Source organism: Candoia aspera, chromosome 5 (genome assembly GCF_035149785.1).
Source record: "Candoia aspera isolate rCanAsp1 chromosome 5, rCanAsp1.hap2, whole genome shotgun sequence".
NCBI lineage: Eukaryota > Metazoa > Chordata > Lepidosauria > Squamata > Boidae > Candoia > Candoia aspera.
In genome coordinates, this window is record NC_086157.1 from 93,084,815 (window position 1) to 93,112,086 (window position 27,272).

Here is a 27,272-nt window from a genome sequence, read left to right on the forward strand (position 1 = left end):
ACACAACTTAAAGTTGCCAAGATTAAGAAACACTGGGTTTGCCTATCCTTATAATGTATTTGCTGTCAGTACATCTCCTTTCTCTTAAAACCTGCTTCACTAATCCTTGTTCAGATTAGACTCATGCTCTTAGGAGCATTCACATACATATACGAATGCTTCAGTTCCCAACAAAATTGAAACAGCACCACCTTCTGAAGAAATCCCAACAGGAAGGACTGGAGCCACTGTAGAACTGTACCCCTAAGGCACAATTCTGTCATATAATGCTGACGTTGATGGTCCTGAAAACTGCCAGGAGGGCAGGAGAACTAGCAGGGCTGAATTCTTCCCATCCATTTTCTGGAATAGGTTATCCACTAAGGCAACCAAATCAGTTTTAGTGCTGTATTCTGTCTGAAAGCCTGATTGACAAAGATCCAGGTAATTAGTATAATTCAGATGTCCCTGGAGCTGTAAGGGCACTACCTTTCCAATTACATTTTCCCAAAATGGAATATTTGAGATAGGCCTATAATTGTACAGCTCTCCCAAGCCAGAGGATTTTCTTAAATAAACGATCTTGTAACTGTCTCCTTAGGCCATGGGGGAAGACTTGGAGGTGTTCATCTCATCTCTTCACATGGGGATAATCCTCTCCTCACTAATTTAAATACCCAGAAAGGACAAGACAGCAGGTAAGAACACCTTCTGTCCACATTCTTGGGTCTACAAGCTGAAAATAATCCAAAATAGTAGAACCTAACCAAAAATTTGAACATGTATCCAGAAGAAATCTAAATTTGAATTCTTTTTAGGGAAACATTGACTCTGGCAATGAGAATACATTACTATTATTTTTAAAATCCTACTACCCTTGCTTTCTGCCTCAGAAATATTGCTATCAGTCTGTCAGTTTTCTAGTACAAGCATCATTTTCAACTGCAATTCCTGCCAGATCAATCAATTACCTTGACTCATTGTAGATCTCAAACAACTTTTTATTAATTTCAATTTTGAAAAACCTTGATTTGCTAAAGCAACTGAAACCAACATGCATGAGAAAATTCTGACTGCAGTGGTTACATTTTGAAATGTAAATGAGTAATTTTATTCAAAGTATATTTCAACACCAACAGACAGTAATTTATCTCTTTGGCAACATGCATGACAATACTATAATTTCTTCTGCTAATTAATTTACATCTACATCTGATATTTTTGTCTTTGGCCTTTTGCAGTCACTCTTCAACTTCTACCTGTCTATATGTTTTGTTTGTTCTGTATACTTAGTGTTCATTTACGTATTCTTAGTGTTCATTTATGTATAACCACAGTTTTCCTATACTCTAGCCTTGTAGAAAAGACCTGACCTCTTAATGCACAATTAAGTTAAGAGTCCTTTATGAAGGACTATGAAAATCTTTTTGAAAGTCCAAATATACAGTGTCAACTGGACCACTTCCATCCACAGGTAGTTCTCATTACCAACTGCCTTGTGCAGTGACTGTTCAAAGTTTCACCGGTGTTAAAAAAAAAAAACTTTGTGACCAATCATCGCATTTGCGATTGTCGCAGCTTCGCGTGGTCACATGATCGCTGTTTGCATGCTTTGCAATTAGCACGCATTTACAACCATTGCAGTGTCCTGCAGTCAGGTCATTATGTGCTTTGCAACTGGCTTGTGACAAGCAGAGCTAATTCAGCAAGCGGAAGTAAAATCATAAGTTGCGGTCATGTGATTTGTTTTGCTTAGTGACTGCAGCGCTTTGCTTAACAACTGAAGGGGAACTAAGGTCATAAGCCCGCTGCAGTCACGTGATTTTCTGCTTAGCAACTGCAGCATTTAGCAACCGAGTTGCTGGTCCCAACTGTGGTTGCTAAGCGAGGACTACCAGGTAGTTACATTCTCTAACACTTTCTATCCTCTCCCTCTTCAGGTACTGCAGGCAACAAATGGGACAGGAGTAGGGGCCTGACGGGCCCATGATGGCATTTACTGGGGGTCCAGGATGGCACAGCAGCATGTTCTCCCCTTTCTTCTTGCACTCTTTCTTCAGTCATAACAGGTGGTCTGGAGCAATGTATGGTGGTAGTAGAATGGCTGGCAGCAGTGGAAGGACTGGGTACTGGGTTGGCTGGGGGCAGCTACACAGCTCTGGGCTGCAATGGGCCTTGAGAAGGAGGGCCAGCTCTGGTCACACAGTTTGACAGGCAGGCAGGACAACATGCCTCCCCAGGTTCCTCAGCAACTGCTTCCAGAGCAGAGTGCTTTTCTCTTGCGGCCCTATCTCTGTAGTAGCAGCTGCCATCATAGCTCTCAGGGTTCTGCTTGCCTGACCTTGTGCACTCAGACTATGCAGGGATGGAGGCAGGAATGTGTACAATTGCCAGCTTATCCAGGAATGGCAAGCAAAGTGGGGCCCAGAGATTGGCATCTACAGCAGGCAGAGAACTATTGTGGTCAGGAGATTGCATGGGGGGAAAGATGGGGAGAGTGAGGAGAGTCCCTGCTTAAGGCTCCTCATTTTTGGGGGGCTGATCAATGGACACTATGAGGATTACAGATAAGAGGAAATCCAAGTCTCCCATTCTAAGGGATGCTGCTGCAAGAGGATGCAGGGGATTTGAGACCTGTCCAAATTCTGAACTACCACTTTGTTCACACAGAAATTGTCACTGACTGTATTTCTTGTTTCTGAAATACAATAAATAAATTGTTTTTAGCTGTGTTCATCCTTGTTTTAGTGGGAGCCCAACAAATTGTGACGACTGCTCAAATGGTCTCTGTATTTCACAGTTCAGTCAGGGTGCTGACAGCATTGCTGATAGGCAGTGTGAGAAATTTCCTAGGCTCACCAGGGAAACTTAGAGAACTAGTCTGGTCTAGTGATTAAGGCTCCAGGCTAGAAACCGGGAGACCATGAGCTCTAGTCCCTCCTTAGGCACGAAGCCAGCTGGGTGACCTTGGGCCAGTCACTTCCTCTCAGCCCTAGGAAGGAGGCGATGGCAAACCACTTCTGAAAAACCTTGCCAAGAAAACTGCAGGGACTTGTCCTGGCAGTCTCTGAGAATCAGACACCCAAGCAGAATATCAAACCCAGCATGGGCCCTGCTGCAAGGGTTGGGAAGGGGGGCAGCAACTAATTAGGGTAGGTCCATGGTCCTCACAGAGTACAAAAAGCCCTTAGCTCCTCCTCTCTGGACAAGCTCAGCACAGACACTGAAATCCCCCAGACAAGGATCCTCTGGTAATGCCCAGGCTCACCTTAGGAAGCTCAGGAATAGAAACCATTAGGCAGCAGAGCAGATAGCACCGCAACAGCTCAGATTGCCTTGGCAATCCAAACATAGCTCTATGCACTCAAAATTGACTGACTCTCAAATGGCACACCTCCCTCTCCTCCAGTCCTAACCTGCTGAACCAGGTAGAAACCCAAAGGACAGATCTGGGAAAAGTTTAATTCTCCCTCTTCTGTCAGCCAGATGTGTAATAGATAGTACATCAACATAAGTATCCAGGGTTAAGTCCCAGATAACAGATGTCTTATGAATTACTTTTCCCTAAATTGGAATGATTTTCTACTTTGGAGGGATTTTAAAGAGCAAAAGGAGTAGCAATTTTATCCTTTTCATTCCTCCCAACTTGGAAAATATCTAATATTTCTGTCCACTCTGATAATATGATAGCATTGCCAGTCATATTCCCTGAGGTTCCCAGGCAAGGAAGAAAGAGGAAGTGCAGCCCCTAGCTGCACTTTTAAAGACATTTATTTTAAAGACTTTAATTTTAAAGACATTTAAAATTATTAAATGCATGAATCCATTCTCTGCTTTCAGAGAAAATTCAATTAATAATGGTTAATTAATTAATTATTAATGTACAGAGTTGACATAGTTCCATAAAGAAATAAGGTATTTACTATGTTTATACAGTAATCACATGGAAAGTTTAACACGATCTTGAGGGTCCTGTTAGGGGGAAGATTTGCTGTTAAAATTAAAGGTTGGTATACACATTGTACTAACCATCATGTGGTTTGTTTGGGTTTTGCTTTGCATCCTGTGTGATCCCAGTCTTGTGGTTTGTTAACATTTAATGCAGAGTGTGAAACTTCCATTCCATACCAGCCATTTTGTGACCACCAGTCCAAAAGTTGGTGTGGCTACTATCTAAAAGAGGAAATGCCACTTTTAGTTTAACATCTGGCAGTGAAACATTAAAAAAATCTGTTCTCTAGACCACAGTCACTAAAACCCCGAAGCCCAACACTGCTCAGCAGATCAGCTGTGAAAGCCTACACTAGTATATTAAGGGGATTTGTGCATGCAGTCATCTGTGAGGATGCAAATGCCAAAAGAATCAATGTACTTGTGTCAGGTGTCAAGATGCAGTTATATGATTACAACATTCATGCGTTTGCTCACCATCCTGGTTTGCTGCAGTTGCCACCCCCTGGAGGGCTTGAGAAGGCTTTTATGCTATTCCAGGCCACTGGCCTGAATGGGGTGCCAGTTTTTTTTTGCATTCCTAGTTTAAGGTACCATGTGAACTCAGCTGTGGATTATTCAGCAAATCACAATGAGGCAAAGCATGGCTTCACTGATCTCATTCCCACATTGTGCTTAGTCATGGTTTATTTCAACATGAAGAAGCTCCAGCTGGCTAGGTCCATATAACCCCCATAATGGTTTAAGGCTGTGTGTATTCACTCAACAGCAAAAAAAGGAGCAATGTTCCATATACATCCCGAATAATTTTGCTGTGGCTTGAAAAAGTTGATGAGTAGAGAGTTCACTCTTCAGCAAAGGATCATTACCTTGTCGTGGTGCTGGAGCTTGAGCACCTCAATGATGCCATGAGCTAAACCGTGAAGGGTCACCCAAGACGGGTGTGGACCATAACAAATTGTGGCAAGTTCTTAGTGGTATGGGGATACCAAGTCATCTTGTATGCCTCCTGAAGAATCTGTATAATGACCAAGTAGCAACAGTAAGAACAGACCACGGAACAACAGACTGGTTTAAGATTGGGAAAGGAGTACGGCAGGGCTGTATACTCTCACCCTACCTATTCAACTTGTATGCAGAACACATCATGCGACAAGCTGGGCTTGAGGAATCCAAGGCTGGAGTTAAAATCGCTGGAAGAAACATTAACAATCTCAGATATGCAGATGATACCACTTGGATGGCTGAAAGCGAAGAGGAACTGAGGAGCCTTATGATGAAGGTGAAAGAAGAAAGTGCAAAAGCTGGCTTGCAGCTAAACCTCAAAAAAACCAAGATTATGGCAACCAGCTTGATTGATAACTGGCAAATAGAGGGAGAAAATGTAGAAGCAGTGAAAGACTTTGTATTTCTAGGTGCAAAGATTACTGCAGATGCTGACTGCAGTCAGGAAATCAGAAGACGCTTAATCCTTGGGAGAAGAGCAATGACAAATCTCAATAAAATAGTCAAGAGCAGAGACATCACACTGACAACAAAGGTCCGCATAGTTAAAGCAATGGTATTCCCGATAGTGACATATGGCTGCGAGAGCTGGACCATAAGGAAGGCTGAGAGAAGGAAGATTGATGCTTTGGAACTGTGGTGTTGGAGGAAAATTCTGAGAGTGCCTTGGACTGCAAGAAGATCAAACCAGTCCATCCTCCAGGAAATAAAGCCAGACTGCTCACTTGAGGGAATGATATTAAAGGCCAAACTGAAATACTTTGGCCACATAATGAGAAGACAGGACACCCTGGAGAAGATGCTGATGCTAGGGAGAGTGGAGGGCAAAAGGAAGAGGGGCCGACCAAGGGCAAGGTGGATGGATGATATTCTAGAGGTGACGGACTCGTCCCTGGGGGAGCTGGGGGTGTTGACGACCGACAGGAAGTTCTGGCGTGGGCTGGTCCATGAAGTCACGAAGAGTCGGAAGCGACTAAACGAATAAACAACAGCAACAGAGAGTTCACTTTAGGCGGAAGGAAGGAAGGACTGACGATGAAAAAATTCGGAAAAAGATCAATCCAGGAAGGCGCCGTGAAGCGCCCACACCGCAAGGATTCGGCTCTCCCTCCCGCCAGGAGGGGGAGGAGCGACAGGAGGTTTCAACCCGCCCTTCCCTCTGCCTCCATGGTAACCAATCGCCGCCGCTACCGCACGCGCGCCAACGGGCTGAGGGGCCCGGAAGGCGATGCCCCCCTCCTCTCTCTCTCTCTCTCTCTCTCGCGCGCGCGCCCTACGTGCACGAGCACGCGAAGGCGGTGGCCCCTCCCTGTCGTAGGCCCAGCAGCTCCATCCTTTTTTGCTTTTGTCCCAAGGATTAGCTTCGAAAACGGAGGATGCGAAGCGCGACCCCCCCGCTCGGAATCGCGAGCCTCCGGAATTCGTAACAGACCTTCCTCCCCAGGTGAGCAAGTCAGGGGGCCCTTGGAAAGAAAGGAATTTTTTTTCTGTTCGAGAAGCATGATGGGAGTTGTAGTCTCGCTGGCGGTCGTTTTGTCTGGCTGCTCGAAGAGAGCGGGCTTCAAAGGACTACACATGCCGGCAATTCCCGTGAGCCTTTGGGGAGGGGGAGATCAGATTTGGGATGCTTAGTTGCTTATTCTAAGGGAGGGAGGGGAAAGACATGTTTTACCTATGTAATGGATGGAGTTGGGCGCGGAGCGATTGTAAGTGGGGTTGGATCCCGATTATAACGGCGCAGAGAAGTCCCTCTTTAATGATTTAGGGGGGGGGGGTCAGTTGCAAGTCCTGGTCATTTGGGATTTCCTCCTCCAATCTGACGTCCTATACATCTATGGGACTCCAGCTCCCTCCATTCTCAACTAGCAGGACAGGTTGCTGAGTGTGATGGGGCTACCAATGCAGCACCTTTCAGGGCGGCTCCTGTGTTGCAGGATGGGAGAATCCCAGGTATCCGGATAAATATTCAGTGACAGTGAGGAGATGGAAAATTAACGAGCCCTATTGCAATGGCTGCAAAATAAAAGGGATTGCGGGGACAAGAGGGGTTACATGCCCATCAGCCGCTCACTTTCATGGTAAACAAGGTTATATAAAACACAATAATAATAATGATAAAAGGAGTAAAAAATAGTGAGCAAAATAAATTAAAGGCATGAGCTAAGAAAGGAAAATCTGGTTGTCACCAATACTGTTCACCATATTGCTCCATACTTTTCTTTCTTTGCAACCATCCTTGATTTCACCCCATGGGTCCCTAGGAGTCAAAAATGACTTGATGGCACATAATCAATCAGTTGATTTCACCATGACTTCATACATTGCCTTTTGTTCTTTAAATTTCTCACCTTTCTGATGATATTTTCCATCCATCTCTGACTTTCTCAGTCTTCTCCTTTACCTTGACCCATTCACTCTTTCTTTCAAAGTTTCATTTTTTTTAAATAAGAACTTTATTAGTTTTCAAAGTGACCCATTCACTCTTTCTTAATGCAAGTTTTACAATTTGGCCTTTTCTTTAATGTGTTTCTTTCATGCTTGGTTGCTCACTTTTGTGTCCATTTCTTACCCATTCTTTATTGACCCTATCTTTTATTGTTTTACTACATCTTAAATATTCTGTTTTTACTGCATTCAACTTCCTTTTATGTTTCTCCTGACATACCCAACCCTCACATGTAACACAGTGGTCAGAAGCACTTTCTTGCACACAAGAACTTGCCTCTTTCAACGAACACACAACAAATCACCAGCATTTTACTTGTGCTGGTTTTTTGTCTTGTATCTATAACATTTATTTATTTAATTTTTATCCTGCCTTTATTATTTTTATACATGCAGTCAATGACTCCTTTTGCCATCAGTCACAATTATTACAGTACATTAATTTTTAAATCCATACTAATTGCATTTAACATTTGTTGCAAATCATCTGGGTTCTTTGTTAACAATATGATAATGTCTGGATGCAAAAATACATTCACATTCATCTCCCCAACCAAAATACCTTTAAACATCAACACAAACTTTCCTTTTATATTTGACCATAAATACCTTGAATAATCTGACACCAAGGACACCATCACACATCTTTATCTTTCTCCCTGTTTAATACTGAACCATTTTCTAAGCATTCTATTTATGAACATGCATGCTTGACTTCTATCATATACCATTGCTATTGCATTCAGCATTCAACCTTCAATTCCCTATTTCCACAAAACTTTTCGTAATTCAAGCCTATTTACTTTGTTATATCTAATCAACAAACATAATACATTTCACATAATGCATTTTAGTAAGATAGAGAAGGTATAGATTATCAGCTTTTGTCGTACTACTGCCCACTCAGCAGCAAGCCTGGCTAAAACTAAGGACCATATGGTCAGTTTTGGCACGTTTTGGCCAGTATGCCACAAGTGCAGTCCATCCCAAGTAGGCTAGTGTATTCTCTGCAAGCTAGGATCTAGAGACATACAAAACAGAATGACCAGCATTAAATAAATATATTGAAGTGTATTTATATAATGAATGCATGAAACTTTAACTGCAAAACATGAATACATGTTTCATGCAATACATGAAGAAAGAGTGAATGGACAGAGGAAGTATGAGAAAATTGTGGTTAGAGGGAACTAATGAGCTCCTGAAAAAGAGAGAGTTGAGAAAGGCAATGTATAAAATTGTGAACAGATGTGGTGGAGTGGATGCAAGGATTGTTTGCAATGGTAGAAAAATTAGGGGAGGCATAGTATTGTAAACTATATTTAAGCAGAATTCTTTCATTTTTCTTCTCTCATGCCTTTTATTTCTTTGACTTATTTTTTATTCTATCTTTATGCTTATATTATGATTTATCCCAAAGAGGAATACCCTGATGAGTATGTATATATGTACAATAAATTTTTTTTCTCAGATATAACTTGCTAAATGTCATGGGATAGAGGACATTGCAATCAAACATACAGTTTAGGTGTGTTGACAGAGATCGTTGTCCATGTCTCCCATCCTGTTTAAAACAAACGAACAAAAAAGATAGGTTTTATATATAAAATTGTATTTTAAAATTATTATTTCCCAGATGTCATCTTAAAGAGCTTGACAGTTAATAACTTAATTCCATATGTGGTAATTCATTTTGTATTATTTTTTCTCTCACTGGAAATGTTTAAAAGATCTCTAGATCCATGTCAGGTTTAGGATTTTGTAATCAAAAGAATGAAAATCATAGCAATCCCTCTGGGGATGTATCTTTTCAAACTTCTTTTGTACCTTTCAGTGAGTATATATGTAAATATATAACATCCATAAAGTATGTTATTTTCTTAGAGCTTCCCTTCCAAATTACTTTATCACCTTTTACACAATTTTAGTCTATCCCTTGATGCAACTTCGCAATTTTTTCCATGCTTTCATCCCAACTATCTATTCCCTTGATAGTTCCCTTCCTCATAAAAACGACTGGGTCCAAGGTGACACCAGCCAATTGGGCAATGGATGGGATGGAGCTTGTGTGCATCATCAGGATATTAATGCATTATTGCTTTAATAAAGAATATGTAAAATCAGCATGTCTTGAGGAGAACTGCTATTCTTCATTTCTTGAAAAAAATATGTAATGTATAGCAATTGTGCTTGAGGACAAAAGGCAGAAAATACTGCAAACAATGTGTGCTTGGCACTTTAAGCCACCATTAATTTAACTGTTCTATGCAATATCTGGATATAGAGTTTTTCCTTGATGATAACTTAGTAGGAATTTGTGTGTGCATTACTTGATAAGATATGTAGGCTTGCATTTTAATGTGCACAGTTGCTAGTGTGAGATTATGTTTGGTAATAATTTTATAGAATTGGCCTTAATGTCATTTTTTTTACCCTAGGATATGAAGTTCATGGATAGTAATAAAGATGGATGAATGAGACAAATCTACAGTGACAATCCTGCACACTCAAGTAATAAATTCACATTTCCTATATTTCAAGACAACCTCCTATCACAAGGCATCTGAGAAGTACTATATGACAGGATTATCCTAAAATACACAAAATGTAAATTTTTTGCTTGAGGAAGCAAAGATTCTCACACTGAACCATCCATAAAGTATGTTATTTTCTTAGAGCTTCCCTTCCAAATTACTTTATCACCTTTTACACAATTTTAGTCTATCCCTTGATGCAACTTCGCAATTTTTTCCATGCTTTCATCTCAACTATCTATTCCCTTGATAGTTCCCTTCCTCATAAAAATGACTGGGTCCAAGGTGACACCAGCCAATTGGGCAATGGATGGGATGGAGCTTGTGTGCATCATCAGGATATTAATGCATTATTGCTTTAATAAAGAATATGTAAAATCAGCATGTCTTGAGGAGATCTGCTATTCTTCATTTCTTGAAAAAAATATGTAATGTATAGCAATTGTGCTTGAGGACAAAAGGCAGAAAATATTGCAAACAATGTGTGCTTGGCACTTGGAAAGCAAGATCCATGATACTATATTAGCATGTGCTTTTTTGTGCAGAGAGGAAAGGATAATGGAAAACTAAGGAAAATGAACTAGTCAAGCAGGCTGCATAATATCCTCATTAGCACACGTAATTGTGTTTGTAGTAGAAGATCTGATAATGGAAACTGGACTAGTAGAACCTGGAGTGACATAATGTACATGGTACAATGATTTTGAACATTTCTAGAATCTTAGAGACTTGAGAGGATGGTGCAATGAAGGAAATTTTTTTCCACCTTAGATTAGTAGTGCCTTGTTTACAATCCAGGAGACACCAGTTTCTTTATAAGTTGGTTAAAGGTGATCTTTATTTAATTCATGAACAGTGAAGGTTGGTATGTTTTGTTACCTCTGGGTGAATTAATGCTGTTTTTTTTTGTCAGGTCGGATTAGCAGCTTTTTATACATTCAAGTAAAAAATGTTCATATCCATGATTCATGAATGAAGGGTTCCCCAAAATGGGCTAGTTTTCTTTTTTTCTTTTGAAATTTAAAATTCTAAATAGCTGGGGATCTGGTTATGAAGGGCCATCTCTTATTATATGGTCTTGCTGTTTCACTGTAGTTATCACAGTTTTGGATTTGTATCCCACAACTTAATCTGAATCTTAATCTGAAGTTTATGTGAACTTTCTCTTTTGTGGTACCCAGTGATGTGGTGCCCTAAAGCAAAATTTGACAGTATTCATTTTCTCATCCTGTGTCCTAACAGTGTTCCAAATCATATTTACATATCCTTTTGATGTTGTAATCTGGTTTGGTACCTAAATATTTAGAGGAAACGGCGAGATAAAATTATTTCAAGTGAACTCTTAAATGGTAAATAATAAGATTATAAAAGCAATAATATTACTTTCAAGTAAACTTTTGAAAGCCACTGGTAAGATGACATTCTAGGTGGCAAAAAACCTCTTCATTGGTGCATTTTCTATTTCATAGGTCCTTAGACTGGTACTCTGAGTTGTTACCCAGAGAATGGTGACACTTTACAGCTGTAACTACCTGTTATGCCAGTTTAGAAGCTTCACAGTACCTCTCAGCTGACGTAGCAGACCCTCTTGCCCTAGAGCAGAGGTAGACAAGCTGAGCTTCAGATCTAGATATGCCGCAACACCTTTTTTTGCAACCTGTATGCATCTTTTTTCTAATCATACTGTTGAAACTCCATGGTGTGATTGCTAAAAATGGGTGCATAATTTCCTGCAGTTTTGATCCATGAAGTGTATAGGAACTATAATCCCTAAACATAATAATTTCATTTAAAAAAAAAGGATTTCGATGTTTTGATTTGCATGATTTGATCCCTTCATTTTGCATCATTGCTGTGTATCCTGCCACCTGAGAGCCCCCTCAAAAATTAAATGTAGCCCTCAGCTGCAAAATGATTACTTATTCACCCTTTCTATTCATGTGACTCTTTTAAATGTTTTTAATATTTTTAACTATTTGTAAACTGCCAGAGTCATTGGGAATTGGGGGGCATATAAATTTAATAAATTATTATTGTTATTGTTATTGTTATTGTTATTATTATTATGCTTTGAATCTTGAACATGTATGTGTTGTAATTGTACAAAATGCTTAACAAATATTTGTTTCAGTATGTTTTATTGAGCAAACCGTAATCATTAGTTTTCCCAATAAACCAATCATCAGAATCATGTCTTGTTCTGCCAGTTAAGAGGCTCAAGGTAGCTCTGCCCTAGAGTCTCCCACGTTATTTACCCTTAGGTCAGTTAGAGTAGCTTTAGTCTGTCAAGATTCTTTCTGTATAGTGAAAGCAATAAGGAACTGGAGCTTGGAATACACTGACTCTACAATGTTCTTGGGCTGGCCCTGACCCAATCCAATCCAATAGAAGAGAATATGTGCAGCTCAGGGTTGAACTATGGAATCCTTGGTGCTCTCTGAGCTTGGTTGTTTGCTTGCAGATGTTTCATTACCCGACTAAGTAACGTCATCAGTGCTAGTGAGTGTGGGGGTTTGCTCCCTGTTTTTATACAGTAGCTTATCCTGCCAGTGTTGGTGGGGATGTGGTTTTCTCCTTGATTGTTCCTTGATTAGGGTATTGTTTTTTGCTTGACTGTTTGTCTGGTGTTAATCCCTGCTTATCTGGGTGTTGGCTGCTGGTCTTTTTGTTTCCTTCTTTGCTTTTTTGTTGTCTCTTTTGAATGGTGTGTAAATACGGTTTATTTCTATGTGTCTATTGATGGCTGATTTGTCTGAATGCTAAGCTTCCAGGAATTCCCTAGTGTTTTTGGATTTAGCTTGGTCTAAAGAAGCTCAGAGAGTATAAAGGACTGCATGGTTCAATTCAATCTAATTTAATTTTGTCTTAGCATTGTTTGTTGAAGGGCAGCCCCGACACACTCCTCAAAGGCTAACTGGGGTCCACAGCCTGAGAAGAGTTGTGCACCTGTGATTTAGAGCATTTCTTGATATGGATAATATTCTTTCTGAGGTGGAGAATCACCTTTTTTGAGCTGGGAATGTGCTGGATGGTGGTTCTTGAACTATACAAATCTTTGAGGATCATATGTATTACATAAGTTGTAATTTTGAATTGCATCTGCCATATACCAAATATAGCTGGGTGACATCAGCTTTTCTTCTGCCACACGCTGAGAAATTATCTATACGGATTTGCTGTATCTCAAGTGAATTAATTTGTTTGGATAATGTTCTGAACAGACGCCAGCTTCAAGCAATTAATAGTTCTGTATATTCAAATGAAACAGCTTTGTTTGCAATATCATGTAGCTCATGTTTTGAGACATATTTTTGAAGACTGAAGCATATACAAACAAAATAGGGTGAACTTGTTGGCTTTGGGGGGTTTGAGGTTTTTTTTTTTAACATCTAGGACTAAAGGAGACTGAAGACTATTTTTAATGAAGAGTTAAGTTTTGGACGGAAGCTGTTAGTCTTTGTCATTCAGCATCCTTTTATGTATGAATGCTACAGCTGCATTTTCTGGTGATGTAATACATTGTTTATGCATTTAGGTCTTTATTCATATATTTTATTTATGAACATTACCTGTCCCCCACCAGAAATTGTGTTGCTAGTATTTAGCATTTTCATGAAAAAATTGCAAAGTAGTTACTTAGAAATGTTAATATTATACAATTAATACAAAAATATGAAAAAGTAAAACTAACAATGAATGAAAAGCGATAGGGGAATCAGAGAGCCAAAACTCACTGTAGCTATTTGTCAAGTGTATTCTTAGTTATCCAGCCAGGATTTTCCTATAATGGGCTGAAAAGCCAATTTCTTAGGGCTGTATTGTGTGCATTGCAATTTGGGAGAGGGGAGGTGAAGAAAAAGTGCAATATGTAGTGCTAAGTACTTGGCTGTCATTTTTTTCATCAAAAAGTCACATTTGTAGTACTTCCAGTTCTGAATATACAGTAGTGGTAGCAAATACGTGGGCAGTTCTTGCTGAAATTTCAAAAGCCAAAAAAATGACTGCATAGCTTCTTCAAAAAAATGATTGCTAGGTTTCATAACTAGTATAACAAACAACAATAAAATGCACTTTACTAAACATTGCAGTTATGGTTCTAAGTGAATGAGGGTTTTTTGTCCTAAAGGTTAATTTAATTTTGTTGTTTCATGTTGTATTGTAGGTTTCTCAAAGAAGATGAATTTGGCTGAGATTTGTGATAATGCTAAAAAAGGAAGAGAATATGCACTTCTTGGAAATTATGACTCTTCCATGGTTTATTACCAGGGTGTCATCCAGCAAATTCAGCGGCATTGTCAGTCGATCAGAGACCCAACATTAAAGGGCAAATGGCAGCAGGTATAATAAAATGGGGTTTGAGTGCAAATGCTTAAAGAAACTAATTGCTGCTAATGGTGTTTCTTATGTAGCAGAATAACAGTATGAAGTCACTGAAAGACAAAATAACCCTGTATAGTGTTGACAAACTAACAGCAGAACATGTCACTTTTGTTATTAAATGTCTTTGACCATCAGTCCAATTAAAATCTTTCTTAACAGAAAAAAATAGATTATTTTTCTTTATCTGAACTGGCTGAATTTGCCTTGCCTAATAAGGGACCCCTCTGAACAGGAGGTGCTACTTGGAATATACAGTTCCCTATATATTACATAAACTGTGGAGGACATTTGCAGAAGGTGCCCTTTCAGCTGTTCTACATCCAAAATTAGAAAGCAGGATTTCATTTAGCAATGATGTAGAGTTGGACCTTTTCCACAGTGATGCCTGCACTGTACAGAATGACATCTCTATGATGTGCCAGGATCCAACACCAGTTTGTTCTAGGCTCTTTTATCTGTTTGTGTTGCTTTTTCTCCAGCTTCTGTTTCTCACAAATAATGTTGATCCTTTTATTGAATTGTTTTATTTTATAGCTTTATTTTATAGTATTGTTGATTTCTTCAAGAATTATGCAATTATAGAAATGTAGCGTTGGAAGAACGTATTTATGTATTCCATTTGTGTGCTGCCAAATCTTCCATGGACATCCAGCAGTTAATAATCATAAATCAATAATTAAAGCATCCATGGTAAATATTATCAATAAAAGCAATTAATGCATCCACAATAAACATAATAACCAGTAACCAATAAAAGTCAGCATCATAATAAAATAATAATCCTGATGATTATTTTGTATAATCATTATACAAAATAACAGATAATAAAAATACCACATATGGCAACAAGATACTAATTACTGAATGACCTCCATCTGAAGTAATTTCTGGAACCTGTAACAGAATGGTCATACTTCACTTTCAAGGAAAGACTTTTTCATAAGACACGGAATTACAACAGAAGAACGGTGCCTCCAAGCCTTTGGTCCCCTCATTTCAGGAAAGTGGGGTGCAACCAAGTGCTTCTCTTGAGATGAACATTCAGTACAGGGTGATCCTGGTTGGGGAAGGCATCCTGCAGGTGGACACCAAGCCATATTGGTCAGTGCCAGCACTTTGAAAAACCTGTTGGCAGTTGGTGGTTAACTGCCAATAAATGGAGTGCCACATTTTGTACCAACTGCAGTTTCCAAGTGGTTTTCAAAGGCAGCCCCATGTAGAGTGCATTGTGATAGTCCAACTGCCTCGTAATGAAGACATGAGTCACTATTGTGAGTTCCTCATAGTCCATGGGACTGCAATTGGCATATCAGCCAAAGCTGCAAAAAAGTCCTGACAACAGTTTCTACCTGTCTATTCAGTTGTAGACATGAGTCCAGGAGAACCCTCAAGTTGCAGACCAGCACCTTTGGGGTAATACCTTCCCCTCAAGAGACAACTCTAGAGCATACCAAGAATCTTGATGAACAAAATGTAACTCCATATTATTTGGGTTACATTCAGCCTGTTTTGCCCCATCTGGACTCCTATATCCCCTTGATACTAGGACAAGATTTCCATAGCATCACCACTGCAGCCTGAGGTGGCAGCGTGACTATCATCAGCACACTGATGATACCTTATCCTGAACTGACAGATGACCTCTTCCATTGGCTTCATTCAGTTGTTAAAAAAAACAGGAGCAGGGGAGGATTTAGCCCTGCAGCACCCTCCTAGGATTCACTCAGCCAAATCACCAACTGGAACTGCATACTAAGGAAGGAGTGAAACCACTGCAGAACAGGACCTCTAACCCCCATCCCCCGACAGTTCAGAAGGATACTATTGTATCTGATCCAATAGAGCCAGAAGCTTTATAGTAAGTCCTGCCAGGGATCATCCACCAGCTTTATCAGTGCTGTTTCTGTTCCTTGCCCACGCCTGAACCATGACTGTAAACTGTCCAGGGCATTCTAGGGCATTTGATAACTGAATTCCCACCTGGAATTTATGAGAGTGAGTCTAACTCGATGTTCTGTTCAGGAATCTAAATGTAAGCATCTGTGAGATGTATACAGATGTTTTGTAAGTGGTTACTTGCTTGGTCATCATATAACTACAACTCAGTTGAAGTCCATACCATAGATGAGATTTAGAGTAATTCACTTTTCTTTTTAAAATAAGTATTTTTACAATGGATAAAATCTGTCGTTTTTATTGTACAGTATTCAGTCTTTTATTTTCTGGATAATATTCATCTGGTAACCAATATGTCAAAACAAAGCTTTTACATTAACTAGAACTGACAGATTCAACTCTTTTTACAGTATTATTTTTTGTCACTCTAATACTAATACCTCGGCATTTGATCCTTCTTCAGTACAAAGATTATGAATGCTATTTTGTAAGTGATTCTCCTCACCAGTCTTATGTTGATGTCACCTAAATTGCAAGGAAGCTATGACAGATGAACTTCATTCACTAAAACTCATTGATATAGTTTAGAAATTGTGTTACATTTTCTTTAATAAGTCTTTTCCTGGAGTCAGTCATCTGCTGCATTTATAATGTTCATTACTGAACTAGAAGGAAGAATGTATATCACAAATCATATATCCTCATTTTCTAGAGATGCAATCCACTTAAGCACATTTATTGAGAAGTAAGTTTGATTGAAATTGTTGAGCCTCATTTCTAAATAAATATATTTAGGTTTGGGTATAATGTCTTTTTCAATTATGATTTTCATACATTAACTGGAATAAAAACAAGCGAGCCAACATGGTTACTGGTTAAAGTGCTGGACTAAGAACAGACACCCAGGCTCTAGTGCTCCATTAGGCATAGAAGTCAGTGAGTGACCTTGGGCGACCAGTCACTCCCTCTCAACAATAAATCAGTGACAGGCTCTGCAAAGAGCCGAAGAGCTGGCTGATAAACCAACCCCCTCATTGCATCATGGATGATAAGCTTTGCTGTAAGAAGTAGGCAAGCACAGTGAAAAAACAAGTGGACTGTGCTAAACACATATAAACAATTATTTACCAGATCATTCATAATATGAAATAACATAACAACTTAAAGATGTTTCCAATTGAACTGCCCCTCAGGTTTTTGTGTGTAATCCTTTGATGTTTTTAAAAATAAGTGTTGATCATCTTAATGGCAGGTAATTTCTAATTACAAAAGGAGGTGGATAAGGCTATATCATATGGATTCACTTAATAACAACACGTTACAACAGTCCTTTTTAATCATGCTACTTAATAAAGTACAGTTCTAGAATTATGATTAATAGGCTACTATGGATAATATAATTACAGTATACAGTTTCAAAGCCACTAGGTTCAAGCCTGTGCTCATTGGAGGAATCCAAATTAAGGCATGTAAAACGGATAACTGTCTTAACTTCTGCCTGAATACATCGCGGGGAAGGGATCCAGCATTTCTCTGGGTAATTAAACTCTTAAACTCCTATTGTTAGAAAGCTTTTCCTAACAAATCCACCACTTACTTGTAACCTAACGCTATTCTGTGTGTCCTGCTTTCAGGAATTTCAAGAACTGTAATATCTCTCCTCAGTTTTCTGAAAGCTAACAATCACAATTCCTTCAAGTTCTCTTCATATGACTTATGTCTCGTCCTCTTCATCATCCTTCTCTGAATATTCTTAAAGTGTGGTGCCAGAACAGAATACAGTATTTGAGGTGGGGGGCTAACCAAAGCAGAATAAATTAAAGTTATTGCTTGTATCCCCCCCCCTTTTTTTTGCACCATATCACACTGCAGACTCATATTCCATTTGAAGTCAACCATAATTCCAAAATCTTTTTCTTAAGTACTACTGTTAAGCTAGATATCCCCCTTCCTATATAAATGCATTTCAGTTTTATTTTCTGAGTGGATAATATTACATTTTTCTCTGTTAAAAATTCATTCTGTTCTATTCATCCCATTTTTTCCAACCTATAAGTTGATCTTTATTTTTCTCCTTCCAGCCTTTTTCAACCTTTTGACCCTGGAGGAACCCTTGAAATATTTTTCAGGCCTCGGGGACCCCTGTACATTCAGGCTCAAATATAGGCCACAAGTTACAAAATTATTATATTTGTTTCATGGGTAGGCCTGTATATATGCATTAACAGTGTTCTTAAACTAAAAATAAAGAATGAAAGTTACCTGTTTAATGTGAAGTTGCCCAAATTTGAAATAATTTTTTAAATAAATCATGATCTCCCAGGGAACCCCTAGTGACCTTCCATGGAACCCTGGTTGAGAAACCCTGCTCCATACTCTCTTAGATAAGAAGGGAAGAGGGAGGCTTTTGTTTTACTGATTTTTTGCAGGGAGGAAGCTGGTTCTCAGGTTTATAAAGATTCAAGCAACTTTATTGTATAAATAATTCATAGCTGCAGAAGAGACCTATCTCCTCCCTGGTGCACAGTGATGCTGTGAGGAAAAAAATGACCCAGGAAGTCTTTGCCCTAATGTACACAGAGATGTGGTTCTAAATTGAAAATAGTTCACTTGTTGGAATTCTTCTATCTCTACTGCTTTCACCTTCACAAAGCTTGCAGAATGAAACTTTGGGAGATTAGTGCTTGGGGGAAAATTGCACTCAGTTCAGGCAGCTGGCAAAGGTCTGACAACTGTGACATCAGTGGTTCCAGCAGTGCCAGTGGCTGAGGGAAGGGAGAGAAGTGGAGGCACTTGGGATATTGGGAGCAGGTGGGCCTGCTAAATGCCCTTATCTGGGACATTGGCTGTGGCTGATGGGAAGGGAAGGCATTGGGAAGACCAGGGGGATTGGCAAACTGGTGGGATATGCTGCTCTGGGTGCTGCTGAGAAGAGGGGATAGAGGTGGTGATGCACATCAGCCTGTTTGCTGTAAAACTGGTTCTCAGATTTGTAAGTCAAGTAGCCATTTCCAAGAAGCCAGTAAGTGCAGGCTGCACCTTCACAAAAGAGACGAACCTTTTCCCCTTTATACAGAAAGCACATAAGAAAGAACTCTTCCCACTCTGATTCGCCTGTATGTAGGTCTCTGATTTGAAAGTTGGGTACTCACCAGAATTCTTGTTATTTTAATCTCCTTCCTAGTGATTTTTTTATTAATTTGAACTCAAACTTGTTCTTGGGATTAATCAGTTCCAGTCCGGCTGTGCCTGCCCCATGAAATCATGCCAGGATTCCCCTGGATTTTGTTTCATCCAAACCTGGAACAACAAATATATTCTGGGATTTATATCTACTGAAATGTATGTATGTATGTATTTGCATTTATTAGCTGCCCAACTCCAATGAACTCTGATTCTAATAGTTGACCCAAAATGGTTTGATAGAACATCAAGGATGCAATGATTACTTCTGGGGTTGAAAGAAAATATATTCTCCATTTTGTGTATATCCCTAAATGTAAGTCCAACAAAGTTGAGATCTAAAAGGGAGAATGAAGTAGGGTTTACAACAGATGAATGTAACTAAGAGAAAACGTAACGATTTGATCAGGAGTGAGAATTAAAGGCTTAAGGCAGGGATAGGCAATCTTTTCATGCAGTTGACATCAAATCATGCTTATGGACCAGGAGGGCATGGAGGATAGGCAGCCCTGCCACTGAGCTCAACAAATGAAAGCCAGCTGGGTGACTTTGGGCCAGTCACTTTCTCTCAGCCCAGCGCACCTCACAGGGTGGTTGTTGTGGGGCATATGGGAGGAGGAAGGGGTATTAGATATGTTCCCCGCCTTGAGTTATTTATAAAAATAATAAAGGCAGGAATTTTTTTTTAAAAAAATGAATGCACACACGCTTGTACGTTTCCTGTGAGTCCTATAACGAACATGTATAACCTCCCCACATGTTAATATACATGGAAATACAAAAATGTACTCTTGTCACAAACACACAGGCATATATTTATACACTCTTGTTCAGTTTTTTACAAGAAACAGCCCCTCATATAGCCTTCTCAGAGCCTGAGACAAAAAGTAACACATTGCCCATTATTAGCTTAGAACATCTGAATATTCAGGAAAATGGTTAGCCGCCTCTCCATCCCTCAAATGGTTGTAAGGAAGAGAACTAAGTTCTACAGCACTTAGCAATAAATTGGGCACTACAATGAAAGGATACAGTTGAGATCTGGGCAACTGAATCTCTGTTTCCTTGTAATAAATTTGATTAATGATAAGTTTATATGAATCTTCCTTTTTGCTACACTTTGCCACCATTGACAGTGAAGCAAAGATATTTCTAGCACCTCTGCTCAAAAATAAGAATAAAGTTATAGGCTCATTTTTTCCCTTCTGGTGAAGAGGGAGAAACTCGCTATTCTACTGTGATTGGCAGCAGGGCTGTGGAAATTTTGATCTGCTGGCAAAGGGGAGCAAAATTGGTGAGGGAGGTGGGGCTTCTGGGGTACATAGCAGGGGCCTGGTGAGTTGTGTTGCTAATAGAAAATTAAGGGAAATGTTTCATCTAGCAGAATTGTAAAATTCACTTTATATTCTAAACACTTCAGCTCTGCTGGCTAGAAGGAACAAGTAAGTGAACAGGCAGTCCTATCTGGATGCTCATATGAGGTGTATAACACACAGGTATGATGCAGATCCTAGACTGGCGCAGCCCTTGTGTTTAAAGAGACTTGTGTTTTACTCAGTTTAGTTTGTTTTGTGCAAAGAATACCAGAAATCAACAGTTCCTCTACGAAGTGGCTCTTGGTTCATACTGACAGCAGTTGTATCTGCTCTGCTTTAAACTGTGTGCTATAATATCTAGCAATTTAACTTTTTGAATGACTTAACGTTTGTTTTTCAGGTTCGGCAAGAATTATTAGAAGAATTTGAACAAGTAAAGAGCATTGTCAACACTTTGGAGAGTTTTAAAATAGACAAGCCTACAGATATTCCTGTATCTTATCAAGATGAACATTTTAGAGATCCAACTGTATGGCCACCTCCTGTTCCAGCTGAGCACAGGTAATTGGGTTTAAATAGGATGACATGTTTACTTGCTAGCTATAGCAACTACAGTTTGAGAGAGAAAGTAGTATAATGACTGAGAAAAGAGCCATTTTGCTTTAGTCCTCCTTTTCACTTTTAAGAATCAGAGCGTTGGCTGTAGTATCACATCAAACATTTGAACTATTATTCAGAACCCATTTACTAGTTCACATTACAAATAAAACATTTAGGTCTGGCTTTTTTTCTGCTGGCTATTGCTGTTAGTATGATGCAGTGGGCTCTAAAAGTGGAACTACAGTTATAATTACAGATTTTCAGCTACGACATTTTACGAAAGTACTGTTATTTTCAAAACCACTTCTAACCATAGTTCCTAAATTCCAGTATGCTGGCCTGTTAAAAACCTTAATTTAATTTGGACTTCACACTGAACTGTAGCTAAGTTTCTGTAATTGTGGTTTGGTGCAATGCCTGAACTGAGCTTCTGATTCTGATTCTTTCTTGCACCTGTTGTGACCAGACTGTGTTGCTGACTCCTCACCCTGATTTTTTTCATCATTTTACTTTTTTTCTAGCATATTGTCAACTGGGACTCTCTAGTGGCCTTCAGGGGCTTTGCTCCACAAGTGGCCAGGTGTGAGACCCTGTTCTCCAAGTTGGGTTCCTGAGAACAGTTAGGGGTGTTGCTACTGTACCAGCCTCCCTGCTGCGTAGCAACCTCCCTGCCTGAGCTGCTGGAGGCCGTCTCAGGGTTGGCAGTGGAGTTCCCCAGGCTTAATGTTCTGGGGGACTTCAATCTGCCCTCCCTGGGGCAGGTCTTGGAAGCGGTTCAGGAGTTCATGGCCACCATGGCGGCCATGGGCCTGTTTAAGATTATTCAGGATCCAACTTAAGACAGTTGCCTCACACTGGACTTAGTTTTCTTGTCGGAGCAGTAGCAATGTGATCTGAGGGGAGAGTTACACCTTTCCCCTTTGTCATGAACGGATCATACCCTGGTGACCTTGAGATTCTCTTATGCTGCCCCCCTCTGCAGGGAGGCAGGACCCATTTGATTGGTCCACCCCCAGAAACTGATGGACCCGGTAGGGTTTCAGAGGGAGCTGGGGGTTATACTCAAAGATCTGCTGCATGGTCCAGTGGAGGCTGTGGCTGCTGTCTGGAACAGAGAGGCGGCTGGGGCCTTAGACAGGATTGCACCTGTGTGGCCTCTCTTGTCCCGTCAAACCTGACACTCCCTGTGGTTTACGGAGGAGTTGAGGGTTTTGAAGAGGATTAAGAGACTAGAGCACTGCTGGAGAAAGACAAAGACTGAACCCGACCGAACACAAGCTAGAGCTGCTATTAAGGCCTACCTTGTGGCGGTAAGAGCAGCAAACCATCAGTATTTCTCCGCTCTTACTGCATCGGCGGAATGCTGCCCGGCGGCCCTGTTTAAAATTTGGGGAAAGGGGATTCAGAAATCCACCTACAGGGCCGTGCTGAGGAGTTTTCTGGGCATCTGCAGGATAAAATTGCTCAGATACATTCCAAATTGGACCCCAAGCATGAGACAGGGTCTGTGGAGATGCCCGGGGAACGTTTTGTTGTTTATTCGTTCAGTCGCTTCCAACTCTTCATGACTTCATGGACCAGCCCACGCCAGAGCTTCCTGTCGGTCGTCAACACCCCCAGCTCCCCCAGGGATGAGTCCGTCACCTCTAGAATATCATCCATCCACCTTGCCCTTGGTCGGCCCCCCTTCCGTTTGCCCTCCACTCTCCCTAGTATCAGCATCTTCTCCAGGGTGTCCTGTCTTCTCATTATGTGGCCAAAGTATTTCAGTTTGGCCTTTAATATCATTCCCTCAAGTGAGCAGTCTGGCTTTATTTCCTGGAGGATGGACTGGTTTGATCTTCTTGCAGTCCAAGGCACTCTCAGAATTTTCCTCCAACACCACAGTTCCAAAGCATCTATCTTCCTTCTCTCAGCCTTCCTTATGGTCCAGCTCTCTCAGCCATATGTTACTACGGGGAACACCATTGCTTTAACTATGCGGACCTTTGTTGTCAGTGTGATGTCTCTGCTCTTAACTATTTTTTCGAGATTGGTCATTGCTCTTCTCCCAAGGATTAAGCGTCTTCTGATTTCCTGACTGCAGTCAGCATCTGCAGTAATCTTCGCACCTAGAAATACAAAGTCTTTCACTGCTTCTACATTTTCTCCCTCTATTTGCCAGTTATCAATCTAGCTGGTTGCCATAACCTTGGTTTTTTTGAGGTTTAGCTGCAAGCCAGCTTTTGCACTTTCTTCTTTCACCTTCATCATAAGGCTCCTCAGTTCCTCTTTGCTTTCAGCCATCCAAGTGGTATCATCTGCATATCTGAGATTGTTAATGTTTCTTCCAGCGATTTTAACTCCAGCCTTGGATTCCTCAAGCCCAGCATGTTGCATGATGCGTTCTGCATACAAGTTGAATAGGTAGGGTGAGAGTATACAGCCCTGCCGTGCTCCTTTCCCAATCTTAAACCAGTCCGTTGTTCTGTGGTCTGTTCTTACTGTTGCTGCTTGGTCGTTATACAGATTCTTCAGGAGGCATACAAGATGACTTGGTATCCCCATACCACTAAGAACTTGCCACAATTTGTTATGGTCCACACAGTCAAAGGCTTTAGAATAGTCAATCAAACAGAAATAGATGTTTTTCTGAAACTCCCTCGCTTTTTCCATTATCCATCGGATATTGGCAATTTGGTCCCAAGTTCCTCTGCCTTTTCTAAACCCAGCGTGTACATCTGGCAATTCTCGCTCCATGAATTGCTGAAGTCTACCTTGCAGGATCTTGAGCATTACCTTACTGGTATGTGAAATGAGTGCCACTGTTCGATAGTTTGAACATTCTTTAGTGTTTCCCTTTTTTGGTATGGGGATATAAGTTGATTTTTTCCAATCTGATGGCCATTCTTGTGTTTTCCAAATTTGCTGGCATATAGCATGCATTACCTTGACAGCATCATCTTGTAAGATTTTGAACAGTTCAGCTGGGATGCCATCATCTCCTGCTGCCTTGTTATTAGCAATGCTTCTTAAGGCCCACTCAACCTCACTCTTCAGGATGTCTGGCTCTAGCTGACTGACCACACCATCAAAGCTATCCCCGATAGTTATCCTTCCTATACAGGTCTTCTGTATATTCTTGCCACCTTTTCTTGATCTCTTCTTCTTCTGTTAGGTCCTTGCCATCTTTGTTTTTGATCATGCCCATTTTTGCCTGGAATTTACCTCCGATGTTTCTAATTTTCTGGAAGAGGTCTCTTGTCCTTCCTATTCTATTGTCTTCTTCCACTTCCGCGCATTGCTTGTTTAAAAATAATTCGTTATCTCTTCTGGCTGACCTCTGGAATTTTGCATTTAATTGGGCATATCTCCCCCTGTCACTGTTGCCTTTTGCTTTCCTTCTTTCTTGGGCTCCGTCTAGTGTCTCAGCAGACAGCCATTTTGCCTTCTTGGTTTTCTCTTTCTTTGGGATGTATTTTGTTGCCGCCTCCTGAACAATGTTGCGGACTTCTGTCCATAGTTCTTCCGGGACCCTATCTACTAAGTCCAATCCCTTAAATCTATTCTTCACCTCCACTGCATATTCCTTAGGAAAATTAGTGAGCTCATATGTAGCTGATCTGTGGGTCTTCCCTAATCTCTTTAGTCTGATCCTAAATTGTGCAAGAAGAAGTTCGTGATCGGAACTACAGTCAGCTCCAGGCCTTGTTTTTACTGACTGTATAGATGTCCGCCACCTTTGGCTGCAAAGGATGTAGTCAATCTGATCTTGGTGTTGTCCATCTGATGAAGTCCATGTATAAAGCCGTCTCTTAGGTTGGTGGAAGCGGGTGTTTGTTATGCACATTGAGTTGTCTTGGCAAAATTCTATCAGCCTGTGTCCTGCTTCGTTTTGTTCTCCCAGGCCATGCTTACCTGTAATTCCAGGTGTCATTTGACTGTCCACCTTAGCATTCCAGTCTCCTGTGATGAAAATAACATCTCTTTTAGGCATGTCATCCAGTAGGTGCTGCAGATCCTCATAGAACTGCTCTACTTCAGCTTCTTCAGCATCTGTGGTTGGGGTGTATATTTGGATCACTGTGATGTTAGATGGCTTGCCCTGAATTCGAATTGAGATCATTCTATCGTTTTTTGGATTGTATCCAAGCACTGCTTTAGCCACTTTACTATTAATTATGAAGGCTGCTCCATTTCTTCTGTGGTCCTCTTGTCCACAGTAGTAGATCTGGTGGTCATTTGATGTGAAGTGGCCCATTCCAGTCCATTTCAGTTCACTGACGCCCAAAATGTTTATCTTTAATCTTGACATCTGACCAATAACCACATCCAATTTGCCCTGGCTCATAGATCTTACATTCCAGGTTCCAATGGCGTGTTGTTCCTTAGAACATCGGATTCGCCGTTCACCACGAGCACCATCGGCCGCTAGCTGTCCTTTCGGCTTTGAGCTAGCTGCGTCATCACGTCTGGGGCTAGTTGAACTCATCCTCTGTTCCTCCCCAGTAGCATTTTGACCATCTTCCGACCTGGGGGTCTCATCTTCCGATGGTATACCAACATATCTCTGGTTGTACTGATCCATTTAGTTTTCACGGCAAGAATACCGGGGTGGGTTGCCATTACCTTCCCCAGGGATCGCGTTTAGTCTGACCTCTCTGTCATGACCTTCCCGTCTTGGGTGTCCCTTCACGGTTTAGCTCATGGCATCATTGAGGTGCTCAAGCTCCAGCACCACGACAAGGTAATGATCCTTTGCTGAAGCCGGGGAACGTACTTACCCAGTTATTGAAGAGTTTGATCCTGTTGGGCCTGAGGAAGTAGACAGGATCCTCCTGTCTGTAAATGCTACCACTTGCCAATTAGACCCAAGTCCCTTCTGGCTGGTGAAGGCAGCTCGGGAGGTGACATGTGGTTGGGTCCAGACAATGGTAAATGCATCCTTGAGAGAGGGGGTGTTTCCGGTGGCCTTTAAGGAGGCACTGGTGTGCCCCCTCCTGAAGAAAACATTGCTGGACTCTAGTGTACTGGACAATTTTTGTCCAGTCTTCCACCTCCCCTTTTTGGGGAAGGTGGTTGAGAAAGTGGTGGCATTGCAGCTCTAGAGGATTCTGGATGAAATGGATTATCTAGATCCCTTTCGGTCAGGTTTAAGGCCTGGTTATGGGACATAAATGGCATTGGTTGCACTTATGGATGATCTTTGGCAGGAGCAGGATGGGGGCAGTGCATCCATCCTGGCTCTTCTTGACCTCTCAGCGGCTTTTGATACCATTGACCATGGTATCCTTTTGGGGTGACTCAGGGAGTTGAGGGTGGGCGGGGTGGCTCTACACTGGTTCACCTCCTTCCTCTAGGGCTGGTCCTAATTGGTGTTGATAGTGAGAGATCTAGCCCGCGGCCCCTTCTTTGTGGGGTGCCATAGGGCTTGGTACTCTCTCCACTCTTTTTTAACATCTACATGAAACTGTTGGGCGAGATCACCACGGGATGAGGTATCATCAATATGCTGATGATACTCAATTATATATCTCCATCCCTGCTGAAGTAAGTGACGCCGTGACCACTCTTTCCAGGTGTCTGGGTGCTCTGTGGGCCTGGATGGGGAACAACAGGCTTCGGCTGAACCCTGGTAAGGCAGAGTGGCTGTGGATCAATGGCTCCTCGGGATCTGGGAAGTAGTCATCTTTAGTTCTGGATGGAGTCACACTGCCCCAGACAGACCCAGTGCATAACTTGGGGGTCCTCTTGGACTCACAACTCCTGCTCGAAGAGTAGGTAGCAGTTGTGGCCAGGAGGGCCTTTGTTCAACTTCGTGTTGTGCACCAGTTATGTCCTTTCCTGGACTGAGAGGCCCTTCAAATTGTCACTCATGCCCTGGTCATCTCCCATATAGACTACTGTAATGCGCTCTACATGGGGCTACCCTTGAAGACTATCTGGAAGCTACAACTGGTCCAGAATGCAGCCACGCAGGCAATCTTAGGTGCCCCAAGGTTGG

At 41.1% G+C, this 27,272-nt stretch overlaps 1 protein-coding gene across 2 annotated transcripts in view; it reads left to right on the forward strand.

The window, feature by feature from the left end:
* Positions 1-6,206: 6,206 nt before the first annotated feature.
* KATNAL1 (katanin catalytic subunit A1 like 1) overlaps positions 6,207-27,272 on the forward strand; it is a 44,330-nt gene continuing 23,264 nt past the window's right edge. The window contains exons 1-4 of one of the 2 annotated variants that reach the window (XM_063305721.1): positions 6,207-6,379; positions 9,819-9,891; positions 14,077-14,252; positions 21,090-21,250. In XM_063305721.1, the coding sequence (XP_063161791.1) occupies positions 9,855-9,891; positions 14,077-14,252; positions 21,090-21,250 (374 nt within the window). In that variant the 5' untranslated portion in view covers positions 6,207-6,379; positions 9,819-9,854. The remainder of the gene's footprint in view (positions 6,380-9,818; positions 9,892-14,076; positions 14,253-21,089; positions 21,251-27,272) is intronic. The other variant, XM_063305722.1, reaches the window with a different exon arrangement.